This window comes from Prenolepis imparis, unplaced genomic scaffold (genome assembly GCF_030444845.1).
Source record: "Prenolepis imparis isolate NDT839.2.m4 unplaced genomic scaffold, iyPreImpa1.0 SCAF_15, whole genome shotgun sequence".
Classification (NCBI taxonomy): Eukaryota; Metazoa; Arthropoda; class Insecta; order Hymenoptera; family Formicidae; genus Prenolepis; species Prenolepis imparis.
In genome coordinates this window covers 2,024,091-2,046,913 of record NW_028141173.1, presented here as the reverse complement: position 1 = coordinate 2,046,913, position 22,823 = coordinate 2,024,091, and the positions used below count along the sequence as shown (strand labels likewise).

At 35.2% G+C, this 22,823-nt stretch overlaps 1 protein-coding gene across 1 annotated transcript in view; it reads left to right on the top strand.

The window, feature by feature from the left end:
• Window positions 1-22,312, top strand: part of Rat1 (5'-3' exoribonuclease 2 Rat1) — a 32,530-nt gene extending 10,218 nt beyond the window's left edge. Inside the window, exons 16-17 of the mRNA XM_083055410.1 lie at window positions 20,283-20,482; window positions 20,765-22,312. Of these exons, the coding sequence (XP_082911536.1) occupies window positions 20,283-20,482; window positions 20,765-20,830 (266 nt within the window). The 3' untranslated portion in view covers window positions 20,831-22,312. The remainder of the gene's footprint in view (window positions 1-20,282; window positions 20,483-20,764) is intronic.
• Window positions 22,313-22,823: the final 511 nt, after the last annotated feature.

Below are 22,823 nucleotides of genomic sequence, written 5' to 3'. Positions count from 1 at the left end.
AGACAAATTAAGCAACCTTTCTGGCCTCGGTTCAGTGTTATATCTTCGTTTACTTTCATCTCTGTGTCCATCTCTCTCTTTCTTTCCACGAGCAACACACACACACACACATTCACATACACGCGCGCGCGCTCTTGTTCGTCCGGGACTGGTTTCAAGTGGACTGCAAACACTCGTGTAGCAGCAGCAGCAGCAGAGGCTCGAATCGTGTAGAAACCGAGCATAAGACGAGTCCCCGGATCTGTAGAGCTACCGTGAAAAGACGCCGGCGATACGGTAGTTTCATCTTGAACCCCGGCAAAGTTCTCGAAATTATCTTTTAACTCTTTCGATATATACGTCTCGCTTCCCTAAGGAAAGGCAACTACGGGGACTCTCGAGAGGAGCGATAGAAACGATCATAGTAAATGTTATGTCATGAAGCGAAATTGATGTGAATTTTATCCATCAATTAAAAATGGGACTAATATAATTGAAGATGGAAACAATTATATTATATATCGCGTCTTTCTGTAACTCTGAATTTTAGTTTAGGATACGATTATTTTTTTAGAATATATCTTCGATAAAAAGTATTTTATATGGGTGTGGTATCAAAATCATTTCTTTTTTTAAATTGGCATTTTTCCTAGAGATAAAACATGTCACACATTTATCTATCACGTCGATTATTAATTCCATTTTTTGCTTAGAAAATGTTATTTCTTTTTCTTGCTTTATGTGTATCGTTTGAACATATGTCGCTGTCGGATACGATTTACATAATGTCTGATATAATAAAATTACGATTTTTTTATTTAATTCTTTCATTAAAATTATTTTTTCTTATATTATTTAGTTTGTTATAAAATTATCTCATATATTTTTCAGTGAGAAATAATTCCAAAATGTCTAAGAATCGCTAAAAAAAATTCTATCTTATTGTTAGAAAAAATTTTCACTTTGTTATAATTCCCCCCACATGAAATCTCGAATTTGTCATTAGTTAATACGCGGAGAGAATTTTCTCTTAGTTAGAATTTACCCTGAAAATCATGGTAATCTTGGGACAATATGATATGGAAAGAACTATGAGAATTTCTCAGATTGATATATTTATCACAATAAAAATATCTATCACAATAAAATATAAAATATGTTTACTATTATATAGTTTAGTAAAATTAATCAAACATATTTTATATTTTATTGTGATAGATATTATTTTTTATTGTGATAAATAAATATTAATTAGAGAAATTCTCATAACATTCTTTCCATACCATATTGTCTCACAATTACCATGATTTTCAGGGTAAATTCTAAAAGAAAATTCTTTCTGTGTATCTTCTGGCAAATTTTGAAGATTGATTAGATCTTTAGAACAGTAGTCAATAATGTTATACGCGAAGTATAACATTGTTTTTTATTATACAAAAACTGTTTGCCTTTTCTTTAAACGGTTTTTGCGTTTTTAATAGCGTGCTTTTCCAAGTTGGGGGGTGCAAGAATTAATTACAGAGCCACATACTTTTCAATATTAACTTACTGGAAAACGGATATACACGCCGTGTATATAAGTATTATACACGCGTGAAGAATTTTAAAAGAAAAAGGAGAGAGAAAGAGAGATGTGCGCAAAATGAAAGGAGATAGGACGAAAGGTGCGCGTCTTCTCTTTACCGTTTCTTCTTTAACCGTTTATTCAACCGCGGCCTCTATTCACGGTACGTTTATCTACCTGCGCACCATGGGATCCCCATTAAAGACGGGGTCCCCATTCACCTACGCGTGCAATGACGAATTTATCCCTCGGCAGAGAGAGGCAGTCAATGTCTACGGTTCTCTTTTGACCCTCGCCTCGAGATGGCAATGAGAGGAACATTTGATAATCCTTGACGCCAAAGACAGGCAGATATTTAATCGCCATTGACTTGGTTTTTATCAAAGAGTTACGTTGTACGAGGACAGCGCGTTTCGGGCCACTTATAACGTAATACAATACACGCGATTTCGTGGCCAATAAAATTTAAATGATATTAACGGGATCTGTCAATCTCTATATTGTATGTACTGCTCACAATAATCTCTTCGATTCATAGATACGCATATACAATTTTTGCCAAGCATTTTACGCCTTATTGATTCCAAATACATACTTTGCAGTCTTTCTTTTTACATTTTTAACATTAGTATTTTCTTTATAGAGATATTGTGACATTCTGTGTATAACATTCTGGCGCATAAATATATTAAATATTTTCTCAGATATTCACTTTTCAATATTTTTATATAATTTTATGAACAATAAAAAAATTATTTTAGTAAAATTTTCTTATAGATAGCTCTATTATTTTTGTATACAAGTCAATTTTTCTTCAATTTTAAATTTTTTTAAAAAATTTTCTTTATAATATATTTATTAATCTAGCAGCAGAAATTATTGGGACCTCTTGTATTGTCATATAGAACGTTAGTCGCAACAAGCTGGTTTATTGTTAAATCGCGCCGGAACGGGACGTATCTCGACGATTGCCGATGGTGCGACGATGATATCGCAGGCGTGTTATAAATTAGTCGATGGACGATAATAACGAAAGAGAGCCGGGGACACATAAGGCATGAGGCTTGCTTTTCGTGGTATGGGGATGACGGGGCGTCACCGGCAGCGCCGCGGCTAATTTCCTCGGCATTGAGCCGCATTGTGCTCTAAATCGGCCTTTCCGCCCTCGCGGGCTCACCCACCCACCGTAAGCACGCATCGGAAAGCGCGAACCCTCCGTGAATTCGTCAGAGTCCATTGAAAGAGAGAGAGAGAGAGGGGTCCAGCTATTTTGTTTGCGTGATGCACTGCTGTCTGTGTGAATAGCTTTAATAGAAACTAACTCTCGCATCGCTCTCTCGCCGATCTTTTCAACTTCTCTCCGTGCAAGAATTATTTGCCTCGGTTAATAGAAAGAAAAATATAGATTCGAGATATATATCGATCAGAAAATTCGAGATTTGTATGAAGTTTAAGCTCTCTGCGAGCGAGGGGGGGACATTATATAATTAAATATAATACAATTTAAGTAAGGATACATTTTCTAAGAATTTTTTTTTTTAAGTTTTATTTTAATATTTTTTTTCACTGCAGCTTTTTCATGATTATTTTAAGATATCTACTCTGTCGCTACAGCTGCATTGATTCGCGTTTAACAACATATACATATATGGAGCTAAAAAATATGTTCTCCACTCTGTAAAAAATTTTGTGGTCTCAAGATATAATGCGTTAGCAATATTTCCTTTTTTTTTTATTGAGGAACGTTAGTTGAGTTTTTGCAGCATCGATAACGCGTATTCTCCTATCTACCGACAAGAAATTGCGGTACGGCTTGAGGATGCGTGAAGAACGAGGGGTGAGTGAGCGACTCAGGGTGTCGAGAGAGATTTGCTTGCTCTATCTCTATCTCCTCTCCTCTCCCTTCTCTCTCATGAGGACTCCATCCGGTAGACAGTCTCACTAATTACGCCGCGCCTCATTAGCGTGGAAGCACCGCTGTCACTTAAGGATACATACGACTACTTGTGTTCGGCTTTGTGAAAGATGACATTTTTTTGCTTAAGAGCTCGAGTACCGCGATGAGGGGAAGATAGATAATGGCATTCGTGATTTCGCCTCGAAACGGATGAAGATATTATCTCGATCCGAAAGGAGAGGGCAGCATTGAAAATTTTCTATTTTGAAGAAATTCCGAAAGCCAAACTTAGATGTTAAAAAAATTAATTTATTTTTTTGGGGACGCTTCTGCGCAATCTTGTACGTAAACTAAAAATAAATAGCATAGTTTGTATCACAACTTCGATAAAATTGAACACTATGTGGCTATCTTCTGTGCTGGATAAAAATTTTACTTGGAAATATCGAACGACAATTATTTATATGCTAATTTAATAAGATATAAATCTGATGTTATTTTTTCTCATTTTTTTTCTCTCAATTTATATCTATCTGCTTTAAATCAAAAGAAGGAAGATCTCTCTATTAAATCTAAAGCAATCGGCTAATATTCTCTGTTGAGAGAATTGGTAAAATGTGTACGTTTTTATTATCTTCTATTTTAAATACCTTCTATTTGCTTAAAATACCTGATTTACAAACATTCCTCGCTCGAGAGATCTTACTGATGTAATGTTCGAATCTAATGGCTTACTTCAATTGATCCTTTTGGTCGGACTGCTTTGATTATCAATTCCTCGCCTGACCGAACTTCGCGTCCGGCAGAAAAGATTACCCTCTCCCTTGACACGTCCAGCTTCTGATAAGCATGAAATTCTATTAAAGCGTTGGTACGCGATTTCGATTTGTGTGTCGTGAAGGGTCAGAGCAATTTCTAGTGGCTGAACAGAATTAAGTTTCTTCCCTGTGGCTACGAGCTCGAGAATGAGAATACATTTGTGGATGTTCATTTAAAACAAGCCCTTTTAATATAAAAACTAGAACGCCAATAACCAATAACGCCATTCCTCGATTTTATATAAAAAAGAATGATATTTTTATATAAAGTTTGTTTAAACTTGAATAATATATTTTGATCGAAATCAGCTGATTAAAGCGTTAATTTTAAAATAAAATACGTTATAAAAATTTAAATAATGTTATAAATTATATGTTATTATACTCTTTAAACTAGAATATTTTTTGACAGAAATCAGCTGATAACTGTCAAAAAATATTAATCGAGTTTAAAGTACTATAACATTTTATTTAAAACAAATTATTTTATAATTTTTATTACATACTATTATTTTAAAATTTAATTAACAAATTAACATTTCAATCAGCTGATTTCTGTCAAAAAATATTAATAAAGCGTTAGTTTGCTAATTAAATTTTAAAATAATAATAGGTTATAAAAATTAAAATAGTAATATGTTGTAAATAATATGTTATAATGCCTTATCTACGATTAATATTTTTAGACAGAAATCAGCTGATTTCTGTCTAAAAATATTAATCGAATTTAAGGAATTATAACATATTATTTAAAACATTATTATTTTAATTTATTAGTAGTATCATTCTTTTTAACATAAAATCGAGGAATGGCTCGCGTGTAGCATATGCTTGTGTTGTTCTAGTCCCTTTCTAAAAAAGGCATTTTAAGTCGAGTCTCGCAAGTATTGTCTCGATTTGCGTTGAGCGTTATATTTATAGCATCCAGAGGCTGTCATCGCGAGGGTTAGCAGCTTGACAGTTTATCCAAAATAAAATTAAATAAAATAATATGTTTTAAATAATATATTTTAATACTTCAAATTTGATTATTTTAATATTTTTGACAGTTATCAGCTAATTTCTGTCAAAAATATTAATCGCGGCCAAAGTATATATTATAAGTATACATTATAACATATATTATTATTTACAACATTATTATAATTAAAATAATAATATTTTGTAAGTAATATAATATGTTATAATACTTTATCCGCGATTAATATTTTTTGACAGAAATCAGCTGATAACTGTCAAAAATATTTATTGAATTTTTGACCGATGTCAATAACATGCCTTTTTTAGAAAGGGATCTATAAAATTAATATTTTTTATCCGATTAACTTGAAATTCCGATGCACGTGTCGTACATAAAATTTCGTAATTTTAATTCGAAGGATGTATAAGATAACAAATTTTTTAATGAAAATAATATATGTATAATACAATATGAAATTTTTGAATGTAACCATTTCTGCATTTTTTTTTATTGTGCTGAAAATATACGCAATTTTTTTTATATAATTAGAAACTTATTGAAATTTATTTTTATATATCTTTCAAATTAAATTTAAATTATAAAATTTTGTGTATACGTGTGTATCGATAGAATTTTTTATTGTTTATAGAAACTATTATCTCGTTCGTCGGTGACCGTCATAGTCCGAAAAATGTTTCAGTCAACGCCCTCGTCGGTTCGGTCGCGTTACGTGGTCATTTCTTGTCATGTTGACTTCCGGTTTCACACACGTCGCGTCGTCTCGAATTACATCCTCATGACCTGACTCGAAAAAGCGAATGTCTTCGGTAATTGGGGCTAGTCTGTTTACCATAGTTTACTTAAGAAAAGAGATCGAGAATCAGGAAAGAAGTAAGGGGAAGCGAGGACTGAAATTCGTGCTTTCCGTTCAGTGAATGAATCTCCTTCTCGCTGCTTCTTCTTCTCATGCCCGCATAAAGGTAAATGATTCGTATTTCCGAGAGATCATGAAAGGACAAGCCTGTTTGGGATCAAGCGTACACCTGTTCCGCACCCTCTCTCTTTCTCTCTCTAGTTTTTTTTTTTTCTTTATTCTTTCGCACGATCTTCTTTTCTTCGCGATATCCTGAGCATCTGAACAAACATTGTGATATTACAAACTGATGAACTGAAATTAAGTATTAATCATTTAATCTACTATTACATAAACATATGATCGATCTTGATGCGATTGCATAAATCGTATTTCTCATTTTTAGACAGGAGATTTGGAAAATGAAGGAAAATAGAGGTCACATATGTGGTCGTTCCTTTTTTTGAAACTTGACTGAAACATATATTATTCTTGAATATACATTAGGTTGAACAATATTGAATAATTTAGATAAAAATTGAAAGTAATATTAATTAATAATAATAATAAATTAATAATATAATTTGACAAATTTTTAAGCTTTTACCGATTGTTTTGCGATTCGAGCATATGCGATTTCGGTGACTTCAATTTCTTAGACATTTCTTGGAGTTAGCAACCTTATTACATCTCGATACGAAAAAGATCTTGCGAGATTGATGTACTATAAACAGTTCGGCGAGCTGTAAGAAAAACTCGTCGTCTTTTGGATCCGCTCCTATTCCCAGCATCCTGCTTTTTCTTTCGGCCCTTCGTACTCTTTCCTTTTTCGCTTTTATTCCAATTAACCTTGAAGCCACGAAGCAGCTAGGAGCGGTTCGCCACGGGATATATGAGGGAGAGCCTATCGCACATAAAGGGAGCAGTCGAATGAGATTAATTCAAAAATGTCGACGAGCTCTCGCACCCCTCGGTACGCGCACTCGTTTTCACGATAAAAAAAGCTTTATAGAACGTAATCAAACGCGAGGACACTATACCCTTGGAATAGGAAATTTCATTTTGAATAAAAAAGTTTCGATAAGAGTACGCATTGGAAAACGCTTCTTCTTCAAAGGTCATTGTTACAAAAAAGAAAAAAACTTGTGCTAAATTTTTTTTAAGTTTTGTTCAATTTTTCGTGAAAATTTTTTTGATAATTGTAGAGAATTTTTTTTTTATTTTTCGCAATGTTTCTTATTTTTCCAAGATGCATTTCGTGTTAATCGAAATTTTTCTCTTACTTTTGATCTTAATTTTTAATCATATCTACTTTGATATTATTAAGCGGTCGGATCACTCTCTTTTGAAATTATTTAATCTATATAGTTTTGCCGAAAGCTCCTCTTCAAAACTTTTAAATGGGAAACTGCTGGTTTATTTACTATTTGAGATACAAAGTAGAAGCTTAATTTCTATATAAATAAAATCTATTGAAATCTTTTAGAATCCATAAACATGAAAAAATTAAGATTAAAAATAGGAGCAAAATTTTAACTTTGGAAGAAAATGTTGACATGAACTTCTAAAATGATGACTGCATAACATTTCATTTCTTTCAATTATATTTAAGTTTTCTTGGCTCGCGGACTTTTGACAGTGTGATAAACGAGGCGTTTTTTTTCTTTATTTTTTTTTCATTCGACGCAACTTTCTCGCGCTCGGTTGCCTCGGGAATCCGCTTCGTGATTCGGACACGTTTGAAATATCGGGAAACCGCAGTGGTGCTCGAAATCCGACGTTAGTATCCTCGTGGAAAGTAAAGAAAAGGTGAGTCGATCCCCGGAGGATGCGGTTTTCCACCTCATTTCCGCGCGAAGTGAGGGAACAACGAGAGAGGGGGAGAGAGAAAGAGAAAGATTGTGGAGTAAGAATTCGGGGTTTCCTTTTTCTCCCGCCCCTTCTTCAGTTTTCACCACTCTCTCAATCTCCTCTATTGTGCCCTCCCATAGCAAACGGTGAGGATCATCCGGCGAATCGGATTTTTGTAGGCGCCGCCGCGGTGAGCGATTTTTTTTTTTTACGTACACTAGCTGGACAATAACGTTCCTCTCGACAGCTTTCAAATCCACTTTGCGCAATAAGAGTATATACATATATGTGTATATACATATATATATATATATTTGATGAATCAAATATCGCTCACGATATATAATAAAAAGTAAAATAATTTTATTTTTTAATAATTAATCTTACTAAATAATTGTGTTTCAGTTTTACTTTTAAACGCTCGAATTTTATAATAATGCTTTCGATGCTTTCATAATTGTATGACATTTTCGCAATATTGTTTTCTTGACAATTATCCTTGAAATTTGTATTCTATTTTAATCTCAATTTTCAGTCCAATATCTATTTTGATATTTTAATTGAATCATCCTCTTTTGAAACTATTTAATCAATAGTTTTGTAAAGAAATTTTTTTCAAGTTTTTAAGTGGGAATCTTTATCATTTGAGGTATACAAAGCAGGAGCTTAATTTCTATATAAATAAAATTCTTCTATAGAATCCATAAACGTGAGGAAATTGAGATTGAAAATGGGATATATCGCCGAGTCTCCTCCGTCGTCGGAAGTGTGAAATGCCGTATAAATGCGTACTTGAGAAATTTGGTATCCGAGATACGTTCGGAATCTCGCAAATCGTATCGGGTTTCTTTAAGTCGTCATGGCTAGGTAGAAGATCTCTTCTCGGTCAGGTCCTTCGGGTGCCTCGGGGAAGTGATCTTTGGTCGCCTCGACTTGTTGACCTATCGTCCCATTCCTGAAGGATCCAATTTCTTCGTATCGTCGAGAACTTCGGCTAACGATCGTGTGCGATGGGGATGGCCCGTGTTTTATTGGCCTAGCGCCGCGGAATCTTTCCGGGGAAAGCGGATTCTCTCCTTGGCATTTCTGCGGTACAGATCGGATCGTGCTTCGTTCTCAGAGAGAGACCGTTTAATAGCCCGTACGCGTAGAATAAGATCTTTTCTTTTTGCCATTCCATTTGCTGAATTTATCTCTGAAAAATTAAATCTACTAAAATAACGAGACATATAATAAAATAAATAATAGAGGATAAAATTCTATTTAGAATTTTATCTTGAACTACATTAATATACATTATCTATTTATATAGTCTGTGAACATTTTATCATTGCAATATAAGAGAATGATGATGCGTGGAACAAAGGCATCGATGAATTTTATTAGCTTGGAGACCATAAAGAGAGAAATAGATGATTATTTCGATGTAGAGCGTTTCCTCGTGTAGAGGAGGCAAAAATCCCTCGCGCGCGCGCACCTACACGTTCAACTACTTTAGGCTCCTCGAAGAGCCCTTGATTTCGCAATCCGAGAGTACGAAGATCTTGCGGCGCATAAAACGAGGGTGAGAGAGAAAGGGAGAAGAAACGCGCCGCGCCTAAATCCGTTAGAAAGAAGAGAGAAAGGAGAGAGGAACCCCCTCGGTCGACGGTGCCCCTTCTCGCGACGTAGCGTTTGTAAGAGACGACGACGATTCCCTTTGCGAGGAATAAATCCACTGAGCGGGAGCAAAGCATATTTACAACCGGGAAAGAGAGACGTAGAAGAGAGAGAGAGAGGAGGAACGAATCTCGCGGAAGGGGCACGAAAAAGAGGGCGATGGGAGTGAAGTATCCTCGACAATTCTAGGATACTCCTTGCCGGTATCCAGGGGTCCTTGCTGTATAAGGACTATTCTCTTCTTCTTCTTCCTCTTCGTCAATGTACTCCTTTCTACATGAGCGTCTTACCCTTTCGCCCTTCTCTCTCTTTTTTTTATTACACATATTATTTCGTTTCTTTTTCGTTTACATATCGCCATCTATCTTTCCTCGTACCTTCCTCTATTTTTCCTTTTGAAAAAAATTATTCGTTTGTATAAAATAAATTTAGCTAATTAACAAATGTCACAATGCCAGATTTGCTGAAACGCTTGTTTGGCAATATTGCGAATATTAATATCAGATGAGATATTTTAAAGATTCGAAATAAAAAACGAGTTAGAAGCAAATGAAATAATAAAAAAAGTAGAAAAAATGAGTCGAAATTCACAATTCCAATCAGAATTTTGTACATTCTGCCTGCGGTGCTATATCAATGGCGACAAGTGGATTCAGCACTGAATGTTTCAAGTGATATCGCGCAGAGTGTCGCTCCAATCGGGGAAAATCCATATTTTCGATGCATTTAATGCATAAAATGACACAATTAAAATGCGATGTCCGTTTTTGCATACGGACGGTACTTCTTTTTTCTTTACTTGACGAATCCTCCAACGTAATCAATCCTAAATTAGCTACCGTAATAAGAGTCTTAATTTAATCGAGAAAATTGTAGTTACTCGCGATAGAGAGATGTATAAATGTACAACACTTTCCTCCTTTGTTGCAGCTTCAAACTTTAAATTAAAAACGTGTCTCTCGCGAAATAGAGTAGTTTTTTCTATGAAAAAATTCACAAATGATTCTTGATGTCATAATATAAGTACATAATGAAGAACCAGAAGCCTTGATTCGAAAATACTGTAAGGCTGTTTATCGCTCGATCGTATTTTTTGTTACACGACGAGTTGTGATATCCGCGCAATGTAAAAGCGTATCGCATTTTTTTCCCAAGCGCTATTACATATTAAAAACGCCGATATACAATGGCAGCGAGATTCGAATCGGCGCAATCGGCTCAATCTGGAGAGCGGCCGAGCGAGTCAGTTGTAACTAACTATGGAAAATATACATGTATCTCTCCTTTCTCTTCTCTTGCTCCGTTGCTCGTCAAATTTCCGATATTCGCCTTTTTCTGTCTCGCAAACAACAAAAATATCAGCTGCGCGAGACACAAATTGGGAAACGTCACCTCTTCTCCGTTCTGCCTATAAAAATATTAAAGATTAAGATTGTCAAAAAGTGAATTTTGACATTTCATTAATTTACTTCACATTAGGATATATCGAAAAAATTGAATATAAATTATCTCCCAAAGTGTTTGCTTTTCGTAAATACGAGAAATTGAATTAGTTTCATTGATTCACTTCAAATATGTATTCAATATAAGTATTCGATATTATTGCTCAGATGCTTTTATATTTTTCAGTCAATTTAAATCTTTCATAAAAAAAATGAGCTTTATCTTATTTTATAGTTAAATTATTTCAATTTTTTTTCAACTTACTTTTCTTTAAGAAATTCTTTCCATTCCGGAGGCAAAATTTTTCTTCTACTTTCAATATTTAATCTATAGTTTTGCGGAAGATCCTTTTTTAAATATTTAAGTGGAAACTGTTTACTGCCTATTTGAGAAAACTTCTACAAAATAGAAGTTCAATTACCACATAAATTAAACCTATCGAAATCCTTTAGAACGTAAGAAAATTAAATAGAAAAAAATAGAAGTAAAATTTCGATTCGAATTATTTTATGAAATAATCTCTGTCTTTATGCTAATTCCAGTTCTATCTTGACTCGAATTATATTGAAACTATTATTATAGACTCGATCTTAAATTTGTGTCAAAGTTTGGGAGAGGACAAGTCGTCTTATAAATTTCAATTACGTTAGGCTTCTATATAATTTAGTATATAATTAGACAAAACGCGTTACGTGTCAAATTCAACGTTTAATCTCGCAACTCGCGACTATTATTGATTCATCGATTGTATAGCTCTGCGATTGAAAATTATTCACACCAGAGATGAACGTATCATCGCCAATAGGAGCTAAGTTAAAGCGCCCGTAAAGGCGTCAGATAAGGCGCCATCGTTGATTGGATCACCGCGAGGAATCGATATCCTACCTTCTCTTCCTCCTCCTCTCACTTCCGCTTCTCTCTCTCTCTCTCTCACACATAGACACACACACACACTTCCGCGCACCTACGTGCAGTTTACCTTCGAGCATGTCTCTTCTCTCCCCTCCCTGTCTCTTCCTTCTCCTAGGCCATGGGTGCCGGTGGCTGCCTCCAATTTCTCCGTGATGGTCTCATGGAGGATTCTCAAGAGCCCTCTCATCACCCTCCGGACCATCCGACCGAGCTCTGTCCGGCAGTCTCCATGCCAACACCCGCTCGATAAATTTATTGGTCGCCTCTGACACGGCTGCCACCGAGTTGTGTCTCTTTCGCGTTTGCCAGCAAGCCAGAATTTCGGCGCCAAAGATAAGCGTCATCGAATCGAGTCATTCATTGTGCTTCGATCTTTTCAACTTCTTTCCGGATGAAAGCCCCAATGGTCCCAGTCCTTCTCAACATACGATATAATGAAGAAAATAAACTAGCAATCTCTCTATCGATTAACTCTCTTTACTAGTCTCGCGTAAATTCGCCGTTAGTTATCATTATTTCTTTTTAAAGTTAGGAGAAACTAAATTCCAAATTATCTTCCAATCTTTATTATCTTAATGTTAATGTAAATAATATAATTCACATACGTATATACATATAGGATATTTTAGAAGACTATATCGGTTTTTCTGTTATAACTTATTTTGGACATAATTATTTAAATAATGTTGAAGCATATAAGCATTTATCTCTTCTCTCCCTCGTGCCATTTTTAGTTTTAATACTTTATATCTTTGTGATCAAATTTGAAAATTAAAAAATTTCAATTCAAATTAGAAAATTTTAAAAGGACATTCGAGAAATAAAAAATCAATCGGTTACTATAACAGATTTGATTATTTATAACATGCTATCCAGTTTAGCATTTCACCAGAAAAATCTAAAAATCTGAAGATCCAAGAATCGATTTTTCCCCGCGTATTACTTCTATATGAGGTATTTAATCTCGACTCGAATGGATAAAAGTATCCGTATCCGATGAAAGTTAAACATCTAATGTCAGAAAAAATCGTCGATCTCGCGACTGATATCGAGAATGAAAAATCCGGCTCCCCTTATAAAATGGCAAATAAATTAGGAACGGCGCACGTTTGCGAGAGTCAACACGCTATACTCGCGCGTCGGCCACCCTTTCTTCCGAATCGCTCCCCCATAAACGTGCCTGTATGGTGTGTACTCTCGGTCGCACACGAAAAGGGTATGTACTCGTATATGGTGCGCGCGCAACACGAGATGAAATGGGAGAGCGAATTCGGGATATAAAAAATTTGATATAAAAAAATCGCGAAGTTTAGGGAACGTGTGTGATGGAGATTCTGCCTTATACATATATTTATAACATACTCTTTTTCAATCAATTTTATTATTATATGTATATTCACAGTAAAATTCATGGCAATTAATCATAAATATGCGATAGTCGAAATTTTGTTTCTATTTTTAATATCATGTTTATGAATTCTATAGGTTCTCGAATTATAACTGTCAAAAATAAAGGCAAGAAACTTTATTCTACATAACAATAGAAAACATACCTAACTTACATCCCGAGTCAAAATTTTGCTTCTATTTTCAACTTTAATTTTTTTATGTTTTATAGATTTTTGATTTCTAAAATAAATCTAAAATAGAAATATGTGAGATAGAGCGGATGAGAAGTGAAGAGAATTAAGTTGGAAGAGGAGAGTCGTGTCAAGCGACACAAAGCGACAATGCGGAACTTAGGGCAAGAGTAGGAACGCTCGAAGAAACGGAAAACAAAACGAAAACGACGTAGAAGGATTAGTTGGCGAGATGTAAAATATCATAGAGAGGAATGGCGAAGGAGAGAGAGAGAGAGAGAGAGAAAATGAGAGAAGGAAGGGAGACGAGATCGCATGGACGACCAAGTTACACCAACACACTCCCCGACTGCGTTTATTAACGTACGGTGTGTGGGGATTTGCTGGCGCAGCATCGAGATCAGCTGTGTACGGCAGCCAGCCAAGCAGAGGGTCAAGTGTTTCTCCTTCTCTCCGATCCTCCCTCTTTTTATCTTGCTCTCCTCCGTCCGCGGTCCTCCGTCTCTTCTCTTCGCCTCCCTAGCGTACATTGCTTACTGCTTGAATACTTTTCGCGTCGCGACGTCAAGGCAAAATGTTGGAAATGCATTCGCGAAACCATGCGTCGCTAAATCGAATTGCTCACGTCAAAATTCCGCACCTTAAAAATTTCGTAGGCACCTAGTATATGTTAAGAGTGCTCCCTTGCGGGTATTTTATCGCAATTTCAGAAAATCCAGAAAATAACTCAAACTTGTGTGATTTTACGACTAAGAAAAAAGCTCATAAATCATAAAAAATTATAAGAGAAAGAAAAAGGTTTAAATATGTTAAAATTGATTAAAATAATTAATAGCGAAATACAAAATAAGAATAAAGTTTTCAGCCTTTCTTTAAAGAGCCTTATTTTTTTAAAATTCTAGATTTATAAAGTTTCTCAAAAATAAATCTTGTTTAAACATGATGTGATTAAAAATATTAATACTTTCAGCACGAACAAGAAAATTTATAGATTAAATAGATTCGATTGATGATTGATGAGATCTAGTAGTTATATAGGAGAAAAATTTCTCGATTCGATGCGGACGCAAAGTAAAATTATGCGTATATTTTGCTCCAATGGACAATGGTTGCAGTTAAATGTTGACAGAATCGGTCACATATAGAATGCGAGAGGCGGTCATCTCCGGTCATCTCTTTCGTGCAGCATCGCGACTCGTCGGGCCATCGATATATCGAAACGCGTAATTGGAAAGCTCCGCTGAATACTCACGAGCCGGTTGGAAATCGGAGCTTTTCCGCACTCGAGTTTCGGTTTTGCTGATTCCCAAAAGCTCATCGAGCCGTAGATTGAATTGTTTCGACAAACGGCATCGAACATTTTAGCAGATACAGGTTTTGAAATCGTTTCGCCATCAAATTGCGCTCGCCCGATGAAATAAACACACGCTATAGAGCACGTGCACGTACTTTAGTTTCGGTAAATACATATATATATCGCTTGCTTTTCACGTAGAATTTATACACGCAAGGGATCGATATTCGCTGCTATATAGATAAAGAATTAACGTTATTTATACGATGTTTCTCCATTAATTTCTGGTTTTTAGAATATAAACGGCCATTTTCATAAATATAAAAATAATGATGTACGCGCGCCGAATCTTTTCTTTAAGAATTACAACGCGAAAGATACAAATGAGGGAAAGAGAGGAGAGGAAGAAGAGAAGAAATACGGAAGAAATGAAAAGGGAGAGAGAGGAGAGTCTCGTAAGAGTCGTTGGGAGTAAACGCCGCTCTCGTCTCGTCTCATTTCGTTTCGTTTCGTCGACTGGCTCATCGAGGCGCCTAGGAGAGCCGCCTTTGAGGGCCTCCATTACCGTTGCCAACTAGAAGAAGTAGGCGGCGAAAGCTGAAGGGAGGAAATGGAAGAATATATATAAGAATCGCGCCGTTTGTTTCTTCTCACGCAAAAATTTCTTACACAAACGAGAAAAAAAAAAAAGAAAAAATTACGTCGCAAATAATATGAAAGAGATAGGATCGAACGCACATGTGGGGAGAGAGAAATGGGGGAGGCTAACGACAAGAAGCGTGGCGGAAAAATTATTAGTTGCCTGACTAACTGGCTTCATAGAAGAAAGGTCTTTTCTTTTTTTTCTTTTTTTTTTTTTTTTATATTTTGCATCGCGAGCACGCGGCGTAAGGCCTCAAAGGCGCGCCTTCAGCCTCGAGTTCCATCGATCCCTCTTCCTTCCTTTCCTCCGGCTTCGTCCCTCATCTTCTCTCGTTCCCTGCCTGGTGGGCGGAACAAAGCCACCGGAAATCGCCCGAGTGGTACTTTGGTCCGTTGGTGGCGCCATCTTGTACGGGGTGCTGAGTTTTATGGGGGAGAAACGTGTACGCATTGTTCCCGCGACCAGGTATTTCCACGCGGGATGCGGGCTCTCTCTTTTTCACCTTCCTTCTCCTTTCTCACCCCCTTTTGCTCTCTTCCCTTACGTCGCGCGTAAGTTTTCGTCGATCGAATTTCGCGAGAAATTGACAAGTCGACTTTTGTCGGATTACATAGGTAAGAAGCGCAATTCTAACGGTGATAGCATCTTCCGAATGCATTTATCGAATAAATTTTTTCGCCCTCCTCTCTTCTCGCCTCAGGTCTAAACGCTGATTACATAATTTCTATTATTTTTCATTAAGCATACATGATAGTCGACGTCATGAAAAGTCTGTTTAATTCGTTTCACGTTGATAAAAGACGCTAATCTATTATAAAAAGAGGACAAGGCGGAGAGAATGAGAACATTTATGTAGCCTTACCTTTTACTTACACACGTGTTGTACAATGTTTGTCTACACCCACCATATAAGCATATAAGACCAGGAGAATTGTTTGATAGGAATGTTTGCACAAGAGGAAGCGATTTCTAAGAAGAAAAGACGGATATCGAGTTAACAGCTGTCCGGCTTTCCGGAAATTGTTGTTTATGTATATTACTAAGATACAGATCGATGTGTCTTTTGCTGAAAATGACTTGTGCGGCAATAAAGTTACAGTCTTTTTGACTTTGTTCATATAATGAAAATAGCGTTTCTCAGAAAAAAAATAGAGAGAGAATACAATACATATATATCTTTTTACTTAATTATTTTATTTAAAAATTAATCGATCCTTTTAGATTTGTGCGCTGGAATTAAAAAGCTTCACTTTTTTTTTGTGCAAATAATATATATAATTTAATCGAAATTTTATTTACATCGAAAGCAATTAAAAATTTGACACTTTATTTAACCATATTTATTTTGAATGTAAAATTAAAAAAAATTGATTATGAATGTTTTTGAAAATATGTGTACTGTAATCTTTTTTAATACATTAAATTTATCTGGAATTTTTTATTTCATTTCCAAATCATTTTATTCTTCTAAATTGCGAGACAAAATTTATTTTCGAAAAATATAGAAATTCTGAAATCATAAATCACCGTATTTGGGGGACAGTTATTTTATTACGCTACGATTACTATAGGAAAGATGCGTAAAGGAAACTTGAACTGAATAAAAGAATCGAGAAGAATAAGGGGTACATGTAGCTTTTAGTCCGCGAATGCTGTTTATAAGCACGATATTTTTCTCTTTTATTCTCTCTCGATGAAAGATGCAGCCACGAGAGAGAGAGAGAGAGAGAGAGAGAGAGAGAAAACGAAGCTATGCGTCGACATGGCAGGTCGAACGTAGACGGGAAAGTGTAATTTCAGTTTGAAACAGGAACAGGGAGAGGCCGACCCACATCGAGGTTTTGAGTGTTTGTACTGCTGACGCGGCAATCCAATCCAATCCAATACCCGTAGCTACGTAGCGTACACACATATGAACGAATCGTTTCTCTCTCTCTCCCTCTCTCTTTTTCTCTCTTCTTTTCTCCATTATTTTTTTCCCCGGGTTTCTGGTTTCCAATACAATTTCGCTTTTGGCCAAAGTTCCATCTAACTGAACGAACATTTCCTCGATTTTCAATGATTTTCGCTCAGCTGTATGCATATCAACGATTTATTTCAAAGTTATTAATTCTATTTGTTTATAAGATGGTTAATTTTTTCCTATTTTTTATCTAAAAATAGGTATGTATTTCGCTGACGCAATTAAAAAAAATTCCCCGGAATATTTCCTGATTATATGTAAATTCATGTATACGAAAATACGCCGAAATGCCGGAGATCTAATTGACTACCTGAGCACGCGATCACATGGTACGATTACGAATTTGATTCGCGATAGGGTTGGAACGCGCGAGCAGGCTGTAGCGGTGCGTTATTATGATAAACGCAACAATAACGAGGGATGATCCGACGTGTAAACTGTTAAACCCTCCTTCCTTTCCTCTATCGAGGGCTGTGGGTGAGGATTATCGTGGGGGTCGGACGCGGTACGGGCCGTCTGGAATCTACAGGGGGTTGTTATTGTTGCCACGAAAGAATGGGAGGTAACAGTGGGGGGAGGAAAAGGGAAACACACACACACATACACGTTTCGACATAGAAACGGTAGGAGAGTCTATAATATATAGTATTCAAACGTGCGAGAGAGAGATCACCCCCCTTCGATGATATCGACAGTGTGTTTGCCGCCTCCTATTACGAGCTCGATTGAGCCAAACTATACGATTATCGTGCGTCAGTGATAGCCTTTGTACGCCGCAGTCGCTAAAAATCCCGGGGGTTAAAGAGTTACGCCACTTTGCGCGTAACTGCTGCTGCTGGTCCCCATCGAATTCTCTTATAATATAATCGGTGAAAATGTCATTGATTAAAATACACCGAAGATTAGTAAGTGTTTCACTGATCTTCAGTCAAAACACTCACTTTACTCTTCCGTTTTATGTTTCATCGTGTAATTATCACAATTTTATTTCAGAATTATATGCATATTATAATAATCGTACATATTTGCAAGATGTTGCTTTGAAAGCTATAAAATTTTATTAAATATTGAGTATATACTTTCTTCCTCGAAATTTGTGCGAAAAATTTTTCGGACAATTTCGATTCGAATTTTCTCCGTCGTAGGAGATTTGTTTGTTCGTCATAATTTTTCAATTTTGTGATACGTTATATCAAGTACTCATCTTTGTAATTAAGAGGCTGAAATTAAAATTCTATCGAAGTAAGATCTACTCGAGATCGATTGGAGAACGTGTACGCGTGGCGTGCGCAATCAATTCAATTAAAAATTGATTTCCATCCGCGGGTGACACATCAAACAAACCGCCCTCCTCTCTCCCATCTCCGCGCTTTCGCAATGCTTTCTCTTATTCCGGATTCCCCTCTGTGGCCTCTCATAAAGCATTGACTCGCAATTCGAAAGCGAGTTATAAATATTCAAACGGGAGGCTGTACGCGGACCACGACACGGCGGGGAACGATTTTGTCCTTTTGTCAGCGCGATCATTATAACTCTCGCTTCTCTCCAATTTTTCTGTCGACTCGCGAGAGAGGATTTTGACTGGTTCGAGAGGCGAGTATATATATAATACTACATTCGCGAGTGACGACGTTAAGATAAAGCACAATATTGCACACGTAACGTTATACAATAAAATGTGAAATTTATCCGACACAGAATAAGAATAATCATTCCTCTTTTGATGTATAAGTACACAGAGAGAATTTTCCCCTAGAAAATTTACTCTGAAAATCATTGTAATCGTGAAACAATATGGTATGGAAAGAATTTTATGAGAATTTCTCTGGTTAATTTTATCACGATAAAATATAAAACAAGTTTGATTAATTTTACTAAACTGCATACTAAATTAATCAGATATATTATATATTTTATTGTGATAGATATTATTTTTTATTGTGATAAATATTAATCAGAAAAATTCTCATAAAATTTTTTTCATACCATATTGCCCCACAATTACTATGATTTTCAGGGTAAATTCTAAGAAAAAATTCTGTCTGTATATAGATATAATATAAGTGTGCTTTATATAGCATAGTTCCCAATAATAACACGTATGTGATACGAAAAAATAAATTGAAAATGTAGATGTAAATGTTTACACGCGGCTTTGTTTTTCAAAAATTCTTTAAATAATTAAAACAAATTATTTATTATATATATTATATATATATATATATATATATATATATATATTAAGGAGAGTTATACATACGATATTAAATAAAATAATTAATAAAAATGTAGTTAGTATTTAAACAATAGTCGTGACTTAAACACGAGTCGCTGGACGCATTCGATCCCAGAAATGCCTAAACCGAAAATGAAAGGCATTAATGACGCTGTACCTACCTACCCACCCACGTTAGTGTGTACACCCCCTTCCCAAAGTGTGCTTTCGAAAATCCGTTATTAACGACGGGCTATTATGACGTTTCATGGTGCACGTCAACGCGCGCGCGCTTATTCAGTGATGTTGCTTCGAGTCCTGACGCACACACGCTGCATATTATTCTAGGAACTGGAGACACGCGCCGGCACGCTCCTATTCATCTAGAAGCGGCCTATATTGCGCCTGTCGGTCTCCCTTTCCCGCCTGTCTCGCCTATGTTAATTATTCGGAATAACCTCGATGCTAATTCAGCGCGCAACTAATATTAATACGCGGTAATATTATTTAATTAAGGGATTGAGCGATATTATTGCATCATCTCCCGCGAACGTCATGTAGGAATCTTTAAAATAAAAACGCATGATATACATATGATGTATGGATCTCTTTCCTATATTCAACGTGGCGCGATCAACATTTGTTTCCAGGTTATCGAAGCGGTGACTATCAATCAAGATACGGTTACAATAGCGCCAGTTCGAGTCAGAACCGTGGGCCATGGTCCAATTTTGGTCCATCGAATTTCAATCACTCGCCTTTCGAGTATCAGCAACAGCGCAATTATAATAATCATCATCAGGCGCGAAATAATTACCAGAACGCGCAGCACGGATATCAGAGCCAAGGGGTATGTCTTTCACTTTTATTGCATTCCGATATGTGTATATAATCTGTTTCTCAATCTGGTTCTCCATGTCTTTATTTTATTTTTTTTCTAATTATATGTGTAACTTTTTAAAATAAAAAATCAGAAAAGATTTTAAAAAATAAGCTTATTTCTTCGAAGTTTCAATTTTAAATGATTGTAATGATAGAGAAAGGGAGAGATAAAAAAATAGTATATATCAAAATAACATCTCTTCATAGAACAGATTTTTAATCGAGACATCGCTTGTATCTCATGTTATAGAATTACTCTTCGGCTCGTGGAAATGGTGGAGGAGGTCACCGAGACAGATGGCGACGATCGATGTAGACGTCAAAATGTAAAAAAGTGTAGACTAAACTTTGTCGCACGTCATCATGTAATGTAAGTTAAGATTGAATTTTCGCGAGGAATCGCTATGCATAATAATAATCGTAACAAGGTAAGGTTTATAGATATTATTATTTAGAATTATTTTTTTTTTGTCAAAGTACGCGTTCTAAATGAAATGAATTTGTGCAAAGTAAACGGTAAGGCATGCTGGAGTCTTCGATGAATTTCCAATAAAAACGCGATTGAATATTCGCGCTACAAGTGCTGTGTTCATATTTAGCATTTTTTTAAACATCGTGATATTATCAATCAGATAATATAATATTGCTTGCTTTTATCTCTGATTTTCTCCGCGAGATACATGTATAAATATTTGTATAAAATATGAATGTTTAAAATACGCGCAGAGTACCTTTCAAAAGTTATGCACTGTTCTTCGGATTTTATAGATTTTTTCAAGACACATCGATTTAATTTTTTTCAATTTTTGTATTATATTTCAGTATTCGAGTATTCACGATCAAGAGAAAGCGCGTAAAAACACATACACTATTTTATATTATATATATGTTTTATATATATATATATATTAAATAATCCCGAATCGAAATTTTTCATTTTATCCTATTTTTAATTTCAATTTTATTCATGTTTATGGTTTCTAGAGAATTTCTAGAAAATAATAAGATTTAACTTATATAAGAATCAATATTCCGCTTTGTACCTCAAAAGCAATAAATAGTTTCTTATTCTTAGAGGAGCTGTGGGCAAAATTATATTAAATAGTTTCATAAAATGATGATATGATATCTGATTATGCTTAAAGTATCAAAATAAATGTTAAATTAAAAATTGAGATGAAAAGTGGGCAAAAAATTTCGACTCGGGTGTGCATGTGTCACGAATGCGAATATTAACACGATGAGTTAACACAATTAAAAAAGACCGACGCACAGTTTATGAAAATTCGAAGAAGAGAAGAACGTTACGCTTTTCTTTCTAATCTTCATGTGTTATTGCATTTTATTAAACAATGTGTGTCGTACAATTATTAAATTCTGCATTCATATTGAATATAACGATCGCTTTGTTTATGCGTTTACAAAAATAGTATAGGCACAGAAGCATATTATAGTTGAAATAAAGACGTCTTTCATCTTATTCAATCAAGTGTAACACGTTTACGATGATCAATCGTAATTATATCGTTTTGACGAAACTCACAGCTTTCTAACGATTACTATGTCTAATAAAATTAGAACGAATACATTGACAAGAATATCGTAAATTATATATTAATTATGGTCGATACATTTAAAAATGTATCAGATTGAATTAGATATCGAATCAGATATCGAAGTCGTGCGCGAAGGAATTCGCGCATGTTAAATATAAGATATAACAATATATATTGATGTGACCGAGTAACATTCTGAATTTCTCACTCTGTATTGAAATACACGATATTTCTTTAATGAATTTTTTGTATTTTCTGAAAATTTTAAACAATATTTTACGATAAGCTGGATCGAAAGAAGTAACAATTTTTTAATAATAAAAAGTTTCAGGTATAACTTGTAATAGATATAATTACGTAAAATTATATCATATTACATATCAAATCGTTTATCAGATACGTGATGTATCTGTATAATATCAATTTTTTCTAAAAGAAAAAAATTGAAATATACAATTAAGTTAGCTATAAAGATGAAACAGTGAATGCATTTACAATATATTTTCGACAGAGTGAAGGATTTTCGTCCTCGTTTTGTTAGAACTTTTTTTTTCTTAACGCGACATCTTTCGCGCATAATAGAGCGATTCATTTGCACTGTGCGATTACATAAAGGATCATTGAGTGTCACACGTATACCGAGAGAATAGAAGCACATACTCCTCTCCGCGAAGCACATACGACTCGCTTTATCGCGCGGTTTCGTTATTGTCCCTCTGATGAAATAAAGCTCTATCTGCGCCGAGAGATCTA